Genomic DNA, 12,117 nt, shown 5'->3' with positions numbered 1-12,117 from the left:
CTCTACTAAGTCACAATTAGAGTGTGGTAGTCTATAAAATCTCAACTGCCGATGTGTTTGCCAAAGCTCTATCTTGTGTTGTTGGTTTTCACCCCCCCTTTTTTTTCTCCTTCAATTGATTTAGTTAATGTGTTACAACATGACATTATTATTGCTCAGTTTCTTCCCTTGTTATTTAAAAAAAAAGGATGGAGTATAGATTCTAGTGTTAATATAAACTTTTTTACCCAAAAAATATTAATATAGATATTTTAGTAAACTAATTTAAATTTTTTTAACATAAATATAGTTAACTTGAATTTTAGATTATAATTTTCTAAAAAAAATATAATCATGAAGTGATGATATACTTGATTTATCCACTTATTCCTACGAGGTCACTAAAAATATGTATGATCATGATTCCATTTTTCCTTTAATAGTCCATCACTGTAATTAATTAATTTTGTTATGAAAACAAAAAAGGAGCGGCTTTGGAGATGTTTGAATGTTTCCCCTTTCGCCACCAAGGATGCTATTATAGTCAACAAAGTCAGACAATATAGTTCAACTACTTTTGACTATCCTCTGCAACAGGGACAAATGTGGAAAATCACGTTTTCCTTGTCATTATTTTATTGGAGACTTTTTATGTTTTAGGCTTTTAGCTTTGCCTCAGGTTCGATTTTGTCCGCCTCAGATTTTTTCTGGTATTAAAAAAAAATATACCCTTGTTATTTTTTTGGCCGAAAATTACCTTATCGATGACTAGCACCGTTTAGCCCATCAAGTGATTTTATGTTTTTATTTTTCTCTTTTACCCTCATATTCTTAAAATACTGAAAACGAAATTAACCTTTGAAACGAGTTGAAGCAATAGTTCAAGAGTTGATAGTCTAATTGAAATCAACATGATATTAGACCTGACAAAAATAATATAATTTAATCATAATACACAAAAATATTCATATTTGACTATTAAAGAAATTAATATATAAGTAAAAAAGTTATTGATTCTCAAGTTAGTGGAATGTTCATTCATAAAATCACATGCATGTCTTGTACAAATATTAATTATAAATTTTTGAAAATAATAAAATACAATAACATTAAAAATATTGATTAAGAGATTTAGAGTTGATTTAGGTTCACAATTCCCAAGGGGAAGGGAAAAAAAGGAGAATTACAATCATGTTCTACATAAAAAAATTGATTATTGCAAGGTTCATTGACAATTGAATTAAATTGCATTGACAATACAATCAAACTAAACTGTATTAATAACACAACTAGTTGTCAGTAGACCTAAGTTAACTCATTCATCCCACCAGTTGAGATTGAGTTAAAACCTAACTCATAAAGTGATCGATTTGTTCAGTCAATCAGTGGCCAATCTATCAATCCATTGATAAACCCCATTTAGATCAATCCAAGTTTGCAAACAGTGCATATTCTTTCTTAATTTAGAATGGTCCCTCAGCGAGGGAGAAAGATACAAGTGAAGTATTTAATAAGTGTCCTTTGTTTTTGGCGCAGGACCATCCTACTCAGAAAACATAATCTCCTTCATTTGTACCTACCTATTGTCATTCCATTACCATTTAATGATCCAAAACGACCAAAAGGAACAAGATTTTCGTGAGATTACCATATGGTGACTTTTCATGATAAGATATGATCACGTATTCAGATATGTTAATTCATGGGTTGACTAGCTTGCTTGCAAGGTCAAGACCTAATTGTGTAGTTCCATCCAAGCACAGTATATTCTTTTCCTTTGGTTGCATTTATTTGTTGGTTGATATGCCTACTAATTAGTTTTTTACTCTTCTCATGCAATATCCATTGTATGTTGTGGGGAAAAAGAGAGGAGAATTTTAGTAAAGGACTCTTGTAGGGTTTAATTTCAAATCAAGACTAATAGATTTTGAAAATAGATTGAATTGAAAATATATTTTAATAGAAAAAGACTAAAATGCCTTTCATTTTTTTTAAATATATAAAGTGAATTTGTTAAAATTCTAATTTGTCATTTTTAAAATACGCACATGCTTTTTTAGTGGAACTAGAAAAACTTGTCAACAATATTTCTTATAAATTCAATCTCGTTGGCTTGATAAAATATGAAATATACTTACTAAATCCTAAACTAAATTGTTAAAATAAATGGAGGACATTTTGATTATTTCATATCACAACATATTTTCAATTAAACCCCTTGCTCTTGCAATGTATTTTCAGATTTTAGTGGTTTTGATTTGAAATTAAATCCTTACAAGAGTCATTTTCTGAAATACTAAAAAAAAAAAAAGCACACAATCATTTCATTGTTACGGTCGGTAGGTTAAACCTCCATCTGCTATATGACTTTCAAACTCCAAAATAGTATACCTGACAGTGACAGGCCACATAGTTGATACCTTATAAGCTAGTCAACTTACAATTTACTTCAAGTCCATTACGAAGTAATCTCCACTACGCACTGTACAATGCAAAGGTTGCTTAATGTTTTCCGCCTCATCACTGTCAGATTAAGGTGAGCGTGAAGGTATGTACATAAATAAATATTCAGATTATTTTATTATTATTCTCGTTGAAGAAATTTAATCTTCCCTGCTGCCGCTGCTTCTTCTTCGTCTTTTATTAAATTAACCTTCCATTCTTAAATAATCTTTCTCAGTTGAGGAGTTGAGAATTTTCAGTTCAATAGGCAGAGCCAATAACATATAATTTCAGTATCTTTTGCCCTATCAGACTGTTTATGTCATTGTGTCAACAGAGTTGTATATAACATGCAAATGACAGTATCGAGTTGTAAGAGTAGCACAGATTTGAATTTGAGAAATTGAAAAATAAATTAAAACGAATGATCTACATCAGCTTTTCAAGAATGGTGGTATAAACTGTATTAGCAACAAGTAAAAGCATGTAAGAACTATCAGGATCCGATCCCAACGACACATATGGTATTAAAAAAGGTGGTTTGAAAGGGACCAAACAAACAATAATTCATAATTAAAAAAATGGCCAACAAGAAGATGAGCCAGCAGAAGAAAAAAGAGAATAGAATGAGCCACATGGGCATGCATGTATATCTGTTTTAGGTGATCTGACAGTTTTCTCTTTGTTTATATGGAAGTAGTGCCAACAAATGAATCAGAACAAAGTTGGCAGTCCGATGTAGAAGGAACAATCTTGGAGTGGCATTCCAGGGGGACGGCTGTAACAAGATTTTTCCCCCCAGATTTAGAGAAGGATATAGTAAAGAGTGATGTCTTCTTCAGAGGGGTAAAAAGACAGATTCATTTAACCTTATCATCAATTATAGCGGTTCTCTGCAGAGAATCATGTTACTTTTGCTTTTCTCTCACCCATTCAACAAAATTGTCCAGGACCAAGGGCCATGCATGTTCTGGATTGTAGTTGCTCAGGTCTGGGAAGCTTATCTGTTGGAAAAAAAGGAATCTGTCAGAGGCAGACTTCGAATAAAAACAAACAAGAAAGAACACATCCACAAAAGCCATACGACATTGCTTGCTTAATAATAGCAATAATTGAATAACATGGGAAAAACTACCGAGAGTTTCTAGTTTCTGCTCCACCACCAACTAACAAATTTATTTTCCCCGTGTCCTCTTTTAACTCCAGCCCATTACTTCTCTTAACTTGTAAGACATTACATTAATTAATCTCCTCCCTGTTTTGCATTACTTTTGTGAAGGGGAAATCTTGCTTATTATCTCTCTTTTTTTAAAAAGAAAAAAACTTCATTTGAGGAAATGAAGGGTTTGGACAAGCTTTTGCAAATACAAAAAAATTAGATTGCTTCTAGGCAGTGGTGGAAGCATTTCTTTTTGCTACAAGAAGTAGAAAATGAGGGTCCGTTTGGTTGCTGCAAAGAAATGGAATGGATAAAAAAAAATAAAGATAAAAATACAATGATCAAGATGTGGAGAGGAGATAAGTCAATCATGTTCATGAGGAGAGAAGAGAAATTTAGTTCATAAGATTGGGAGTCATGATTGTTGAGGTTGTGGTGGGTGTGGTGATTCTCACATTTGGGGCATATATACTGAGTTTTTCCATGTTTACCATAAGGGATTGGATAATTTAATTCATTTTTGTTCTTAGATTTTAATCCATTCCATTCACATCATCTCTAGCAACCAAACAACTCCTTAGACTTTCTCCATGAAAGCAGAAACAGAACCATAATATTCTTTCAAGACAAAGGTTATCATCACTCAGTCGTTAATTACCAACATTTATATAGTACAATCTGTTTAGCTCTCATCTTCGTTTCAGAAGTCTTGCAAATCACCAATACTTACCGATAAGTGACTTTGTGCCCACGGGTTACATATACAAATTTTTAAATGTCTGCAGCCAAACATATGCAATTGTGGTAAATGGCCAGATATTGAAAGTAGGCCTAATCACTCTTTAATCATTAAAACCAAAACCAATAGCTTCTCCCATTCACTATGTTCATCAACTCTCAACATTGAATTATGTGACCTCCAGTTATTAATCTTAGACTGAGAAGTTTCCCCTCAACACTGCAATCTAAAAAACATTGAATATGATTATATCTTTGTAAATTGTAATTGTTAAAGGTAATTAATAGCCATTTTATCATGATTTTGACTTCCACAGATCTTATGTGTTTCCTAGTAGAGCAACAAGTGGTGTGTCAACAAGTGCAAAAATAGGTAGTAAGAGAGTACATAGAAAGCTAAAAGATGAAAATCTGACATTGGTGTCACAGCAAAAGGTGAACGGAGATCTCCCTACTGGATAACTATCAACCAAAAATCTTGTGACGCAAAAGGAGAGAGTACCTCATTGCAAAACCGGAAAAATCCCATCCATTGATCCATGTTTATGACCTTGTAATCACTCTGAGTCTGCAGTAATACAAGTATGTAAGAACCTTTAACATATTTATCCTTTTCTTTTTCATTTTAACCAGAGTCTAACTGGCTACAGTATTAAAGGAGGCATCCACCAAGAAGGATAAAACCAAAGAGTTTGTGCAATTTACTTATTCCTCTTGTTTAATATCTCACTTCAAGATGAAAAAAATATGAAGAAAAAAAGGACAAGAATGTGACAACCATGCTGATAATACAAAACATAAAGGTCTTCTGGTTTGCTAATCTAGTGGACCCAAAATTGTTTGGCCAAGACCCTGTAACGTCAGCGGTTAAAAGAATAAAAAGAAACCAGAGAAAAGGAACCAGAGATGGGTGTCCCAAGTCTAACTAACTCTCACATGCTACGCAGGGTAAGTGAGGAGTGGAGAAATTACTGAGAAAACAGCATGATATATGTGGCGGGAGCTGAGTAGATAGGGCAGGTGAGATTTCATCCCAGAATGAGAGTCTCTAGCCCCTTGAAAGCTAGGGGCTTTTTTGAGTTCTTAGCTCTTAGTTTGTCATTCTATATTGCATTTTAGCAGAGGTGGATGAAGTGGCAGTAAACTGAGATTGCAATCAAAGAAGATAGATCAGAGTTGAAGAGGGTGGTTACAGAGAAGCATTCAAAAGAGAGTACAGAAGAGAAGAAATCAGAGATTGGTGAAGCATTTGAACCTAGAAGTGAACGATGATGTTGTTCGCTGCAGAGAAATCAAGCAATGTGAAGGAAACTCATCACCTGCCAGACATCAAAACAGACAATAGATGAAAACTGGTCTTTTGCTGTCAGGATGCAAAGTTTTGAGCAAATTAAAAAGATAGGAGCCAGCAACTACCTCTGTTGTCAATGAAGGCAAAAGAGGAAGAAGATGATATGAGCAAAGAAAAGAGTGAAGGGATCTTGGATTGAGTCATAGAGGTCAGACTGGATAGAAGCCCAAAGCTGAATTGGGAAGGAAACCATGGGCTTAATTACAGCAGAAGGGTGGGCCAATTACTTGGCAAATTCAGCCAACCCAAGTTCATTACTCAGCTGAAAGGGTGGCCCAATTACTTAGCAAATTGGGCTCATCTTTGAAGAGTTTGCATTAAGATTTGGGGGCATACAGCAGGCACTGAATGAGTGTCTTTGGATGATGGCTATGATATAGTGGCATCTAGGGGAAATTTTTAGTTTTGCGTTAAGAATTGAGACCTTGCATTGTCTGCGCTATTGTTATTAGTACTCACTTCTCATAATAGGTGGCAAACATGCTTGTTTTGGTTCTTTTGTGAAACAAGCACAAGGCTCCATTGAAAAGAAGTAAGTAGTCCAAACTTCCTGTTTAGACCTTAAGGAAGAGGTGAAACTTGTTTGGGTGGGTATAGATGGACCCAAATCTGTTGGGCCAAGACCTTGTAATGTTTATGGAAGAAAAATAATAAACCCTCACCAGTAGTAACGGGATGTTCTAAGTTCTTGCATAGATCTTGTTCCGTTATTCTGTGTCGCATCACTAAGCTTTGTTTCCAAAGCTGTTTTTTGTTACAGCTAGTGTTAAAAATTCTATTTGCCACTGTGAGAGTATGGAAGGACTCCTCTGTTTTCCTTCTGTTATTCAATAACATTCAGAAGTTCTTGGAACATCAACTGTCTTTTAATTGACATGGAAAAATATCTTAAACATCAAACAAGATTCAATGAAGCTTAGCTGTGCGGGAAAATTGAGAGAACTATATAAAGATAGATAAAGCAGAACTGAACTGATTAAAAAGAGAAAAGTAATTGAATTTGATTAAGCTCCTTCAATCACCAGGGCATGAGAAACCTGAGAGTATAAATAATGTCCATAAAAAATCCAAATAAACATTGTAAAAATAACACTCACCTTTAAATATTCCACAAATAAGTTGACTTGGGATGGAAATTGGGAACCCAGTACAAGAGTAAGTAATTCACAAATGCTCTCTATATCGATGCTTTTCTGCTTCTCTTCTGCCAAAATTTGAAAAACTAGAAGTTAGAGAACAGACATTGTGAAAAAGAATAAGGAAAATGAAAAAACATTCCTAAAATTAACTTTCATAACACATTTACTTTACCTGTTAAACAATATCGGAATGCATAAGAATAGAAATCAGAAAGATTCGATGGCCGCAAGACCTTTACATGTCAAAGAACAATAGCCATCAGTTTAATACCATCATCGCACATTAACAAATACATCATGCAATTTTCCAGAATATCATCAGAAAACATAAAAAATTGATCACTATACCTCCTTTTCTAGATCAGGAAGGGACTTCTTCAATTTACTCATTGTATCAGCCCTTAATGCTTTAAGGCCTCTCCTCCACTCATCCTATAAATAGTTAGGGTAAGTGAATTGATTTTAAATACAACATCAACAACAAGAAGAAGAGGAAGGAGAAGTTATGTAAATATGGACAATAGATTTGATATACACAAAAAAACTGCCCCTTACCAAGTTAAAATATCCTTGCTTCTCAGCTTTCATTTTCCTATCACATAAGACTCCATCAATTCCCAAACACAGACTTAAGATAAAGATATGGTAACAAGGAATCAATAGACTAAGAAGTAAGAATAGTTTACCATGCAAGCATCAAGATCCTCACATCAGTATGATTCACCTCCAAATCAGCACAAAGTGTTTCAATTCCTTCTGGACTGTATCCAAAATTAATAATTAGCTACAATATGGATTGCCCTTTAAAATTTAGAAGGGACAAAATCAATTGATTTGCCTAGTACAAAGATAAAAAGTTAGTTGCACTCTAAACTTACTCTCTAGCATTTTAGAAGGCATCTACTCTGAGAACTTCAGACCTAAAATGTAAATTTCTTCTATTATTTGGTAATTGGTAATGTATGCGATAACCTATAAGTGTCTTGAACATGAAGGGTGACTCTGTCTTTCTCCAGGGATTGACACAGAGTACATCCTGAATTTCCGTATATCGAATATTACATGGGATTTAGCAAATCCCTTCTTCATATGAAATAGCTCCCGAGTGTACTTCAGTACACCTATTATGTTTATCACACACAGCCTCAGCCAGATCAGTGGGGCAGGCACACTGATGAAACTCCCCTAGCCACATGTGTCCCATAACAGTTCCATTATAGCAACCACATGAGAAAGAATCATTTTCGCCTAGATATCCATGTCTTAAATTTGAATTAAAAAAATAAATATTGAATAAAATAATTAGAAATATATAATGATAGCCCATAAATATCCTCAGAAAGACATCATATCCTCGGATGAAGCATACTTACTCAATCAAACCAGAAGAAACATTGGCATATGAATAGAATAGACTGTCAATCCGTTCTGATTCTTTGGAACTTGCTTTACTTGAAGCTGAGGAGGAAAAAATGCTTGTTTAATTATGAGCATTGAAAAAATAAATAATGCCTCACTCAGGACTGATTCGTAGATAATAATCAGAAAACGCTGAATATATACACAACATTTTATTGTAGACAAAATGACAGGCTATCTATTGAAATATACAAATAGGAAGGAAGAAGAACAGATCACAAGTTCATTCCAAAAAAGCAACTAAAAGAAAATCGAGGGCATCTAGCACTTCACATGGAAGAACCGATCACAAGCACAAAGCCCCAACTTATGCAGTTCGATGACTTAAATCATAAATCCTTTAATTCAAGCCAAAGTTGCATTTTTTTTTTTCCAGAAGAAAAGAAGGGCAACAGCATAGGCTAGTAGAAGAAATCTTGCTAATTTATATTCCCTTTTCAGATAATAACCTGGGAACAAAAAAGAACCTTTCAAAAGAAGAAAATGAATAAAAGAAAAACGACCAATCAGAACGTTGGCAGGCATCGATATACAATCAATCCCTTAGGCAAGAAATAAAGAAAAACAACTTCAAACAAATATAGTTCATAAAAATTCAAAACACACTAACGAAGTAAACAATATACTTAATCAGAGCTTAGAGAAAATCCCTTCTAATGACCAAAGAACGACCATGGCTGGTTGCCTAGGAAAAGAAAGGAGGGAAAAAAAAAAGTTTTGACCCCAAACACGAGATTCTATGGGAAAAGAGCTGTAGGAGAAATCAATTACCAGAGCGGAAGAGATCGGCGGGGGAGGAATTAGAATTGGATTGACCCACTTTCTTGGATGTAGCGCGACGCATCTTCAAGAAGAAATCCAGAGGGAAAAATTGGGAGAGAAGAATTGGAAATGAAGAAGCGAGCGACCGAAGAATCTCCGTCGCTCAGAAAAGGGAATCCTTGAGGGTGTGCCAATTCAACAAGGGAGAAATGAAGGCGTCGGAGTCGGATATTGGCAATAGTACGTTTCCAGAACGCGTCTCTCAGGGCACACAGGTTGATGACGAGATTGATAAGAATACTAAATTGACTTGGGGTGAAAGCCAAGCGGTGAAAATAAAGTCAAATAGATACACACGCGCCTTTAATCATATTCCCGTTTACATGGTTACCGGAGGAACAAAATGCATGTTTTGGTTAACATGTCCCTCAGTCCTTGGATGAACTGGGTAGATATTGGTCCAGCTTAACTAAACATTTAAAAAGTGCTTGCAAGTTGTTGATTGAATTAGTCTAGATTAGAAGCCTAGGATATTGGATTGAATTAAAAGATATTTGTTTTAGTTATGATTTTTTTAGGAAAATTGATAATAAAATTTATTTAAAATATATAAATGATAATTTAATCTCTTGAAGAGCTATAATTCTCTTAAAATCTTTAAAGAATTTTTTATTATTAATGAATTTATATAAATTATCAAATTATTCTTGTTGAAAATAAATGATTTATAACTTTCTTTCTTATATTCGCAATAATGCAACAGCAAATAAACAATGTAACATATGAAGTTGTGATTTGTTATTACATTGTTGCGAATAAAAGAAAAAAATTATAAATATAAAAAAAATTATGAATCATTTATTGTTAACAAGAGTAATTTGATAATTTATATAAATTTATTAATAACAAAAAAGCCTCTAAAAATTTCAGGAGAATTATGGCATTTCGAATGATTAAATTATTATTTATATATTTTAAAGAGATTTTATTATCATTTTCTCTTTTTTTATTCTCTTTATCATTTTGCTCTTATTAAATATTGATAATTTTATTAATTATTTGAGTATTTTATTTTTAAAATATATATATATTTAATGAAAATAAAGTTAAAAACTTATTGAATTTTGAAAAAATTATTTTTTTTTAATTTTCATGGTGTTGAAAATACAAATAAGACTAAAGGGAGTATGTGTTTGAAAGAATGAAAGTTAGATCCATGACAAAGTTTTTTAAAAAATAAGTTGCAAATATTAACTTAAATAATTATAAATTTAAAATTATTAATTATAAATAAAATATTTAAATTCTAATTATAATCATCAATTTGTGATTGAGATTCTTGTCAGTATGTCAACTAATATTTACAAATCACTTCTCAGAAAACTCTATCACCTATTAAGGATATAAATGTGGTTAATTTATTCTTGTGATAGTTTACTGACATTCTCAATACATATTAGTTGATGGATTTAATGGACTTGTCTTCTTAGACAGCGATAAATAAACAAGGATATAAAATAGAATCAATGTAATCATCAATAATAATGATCGATATCATGGCATGAATGCGAATATTGTACCTAAAGTACAAAATATATAATAAAAATGTTATGTTATTCATATAAATTGAAAATAATGATATTTGTATGAAAAAGCTATAAAAATAAAAATTAATTTTAGGAACTAATAGTAAAATTCTCATCAAATATTTAGGTACTTATTTCTAAATTTTAAAATATATTCACAAAGTTATGACTTAAAAATCAGAAATCTTAGATATAATTTTCAAGCAGAAAAAAGTTTAAATATTGTTCATGTCAGTAGGAATATTCAGAACTTAATAAGAATGAAATTCAGGATATTATTTTTATATATAATGATGTCAATGAATTTTCTGTAACCTTGAAAATCCCCTCCGGACGTGTTGCTCTGCAATTGCTTTCCATGGTACGGGTCCTCCGAGACAAGATTCCTAAGGCCTAAAGTCATGTGCTTTCTCCATTTTTCATAGGTCCACACCTAAAATAAAAACGTGTGCTTTGGAGTACATGCTATTTATTATTGAGATGAGACTTGGGCTATTTGAAATTAATTTTAATTTAATGATTTAAATTTAAAATTTTTAATATGTAATTTTTCACATAAAAAATTACTTTTGTGGGAGTGACAATTATTAAAAATATAAAAATAAAATTTTATCAAATATGAACCATGATCCTTACAATATTCGATCACAACAAGTTTCACAATGCAAGATGAATTTTAGTATTATGATCAAAGTTGTCAAACTCATTAATTTAAGTAAACTTATAACAAAAATGTAAATCCAAATAGTAAATTTATAAAAGTTTGCCTTCATTAATAAAATAATTATTAAAAATATATTATTATATAATTAAAGTATAAAATATGATCATAATTTAATTTAAGTATATTTTAAATATAAGTTATTGAAATTAATTCTATCTACGTTGACAAATTATCATACTTAACATAAAAATTTTAAAATAAGATAATTTATTTTTGGATTTTTTGTTTTCTTTTTTATTAATATTAGTTTTTGTTTTTTGCATTTTGTTTTTCTTTAAACCAAATCTTACCACTTTTATAAATTGAGTTATACAAGATGTATATTTAACTCACTTGATTCAGTAAAAAAATCAATAAGTTTAACTAATTTAACTAAATTTATATCTAATTTAAATTCATAAATAAATTAACATGATTTTATAAATTATAAAAAAAATAATAAATTTAAAGAGTTAACTAATTAACTTATCGGTTTATTTGACTTTACATCTTAGAGTGAATTAATATAATTTTATAAATTAAAAATATAATAATAATAATTTTAAAAAGTTATGCTAAGAGTCTGACAATAATAAATTTCTGATGCGATATGAAATTGTAAAAGCTCACAGTTCAAGAGTTGAAGGCGACAATGAGTAAAAAATTGGAAGTTTAAAGTACAAAGAGAACATTCACCACTAATCCATTGAATAAGAAATTACTATTATAGATATGTCATGTCTGTGCATGTTTCCAAGAGAGAAGCATTCGAAATGCAACACATGATTGGGAACTTGGGGAATTGGTGAAACACCCGTCAACCAACCCCGTAGCGATGT

The 12,117-nt window shown here is 31.8% G+C and overlaps 1 protein-coding gene across 3 annotated transcripts; it reads right to left on the bottom strand.

Annotated features, from left to right (window-relative positions):
• Positions 1-2,923: 2,923 nt before the first annotated feature.
• Positions 2,924-9,353, bottom strand: LOC129290995 (uncharacterized). 3 transcript variants are annotated; one of them, XM_054928066.1, is made up of 10 exons: positions 8,999-9,352; positions 8,182-8,266; positions 7,495-7,569; positions 7,364-7,400; positions 7,157-7,240; positions 6,981-7,041; positions 6,767-6,873; positions 4,821-4,886; positions 4,311-4,359; positions 2,924-3,425 (listed from the first exon to the last, which is right to left on the bottom strand). In XM_054928066.1, the coding sequence occupies exons 1-9, from the start codon at positions 9,069-9,071 to the stop codon at positions 4,336-4,338; spliced, it is 612 nt and encodes a 203-aa protein (XP_054784041.1). In that variant the 5' UTR covers positions 9,072-9,352; the 3' UTR covers positions 2,924-3,425; positions 4,311-4,335. The 3 variants fall into 3 exon arrangements, 2 of the variants coding, with proteins under 2 accessions (XP_054784041.1, XP_054784040.1); XR_008588601.1 differs by lacking the exon at positions 4,311-4,359 and adding an exon at positions 5,574-5,637 and having other exon boundaries at positions 3,353-3,425; positions 8,999-9,353; XM_054928065.1 differs by lacking the exon at positions 4,311-4,359 and having other exon boundaries at positions 8,999-9,328.
• Between the last annotated feature and the right edge of the window lie 2,764 nt (positions 9,354-12,117).

Source organism: Prosopis cineraria, unplaced genomic scaffold (assembly GCF_029017545.1).
Source record: "Prosopis cineraria cultivar Desert tree isolate PC_DT_omini unplaced genomic scaffold, ASM2901754v1 PC13, whole genome shotgun sequence".
NCBI classification, from domain to species: Eukaryota; Viridiplantae; Streptophyta; class Magnoliopsida; order Fabales; family Fabaceae; genus Prosopis; species Prosopis cineraria.
This window is presented reverse-complemented; position numbering and strand designations above follow the sequence as displayed.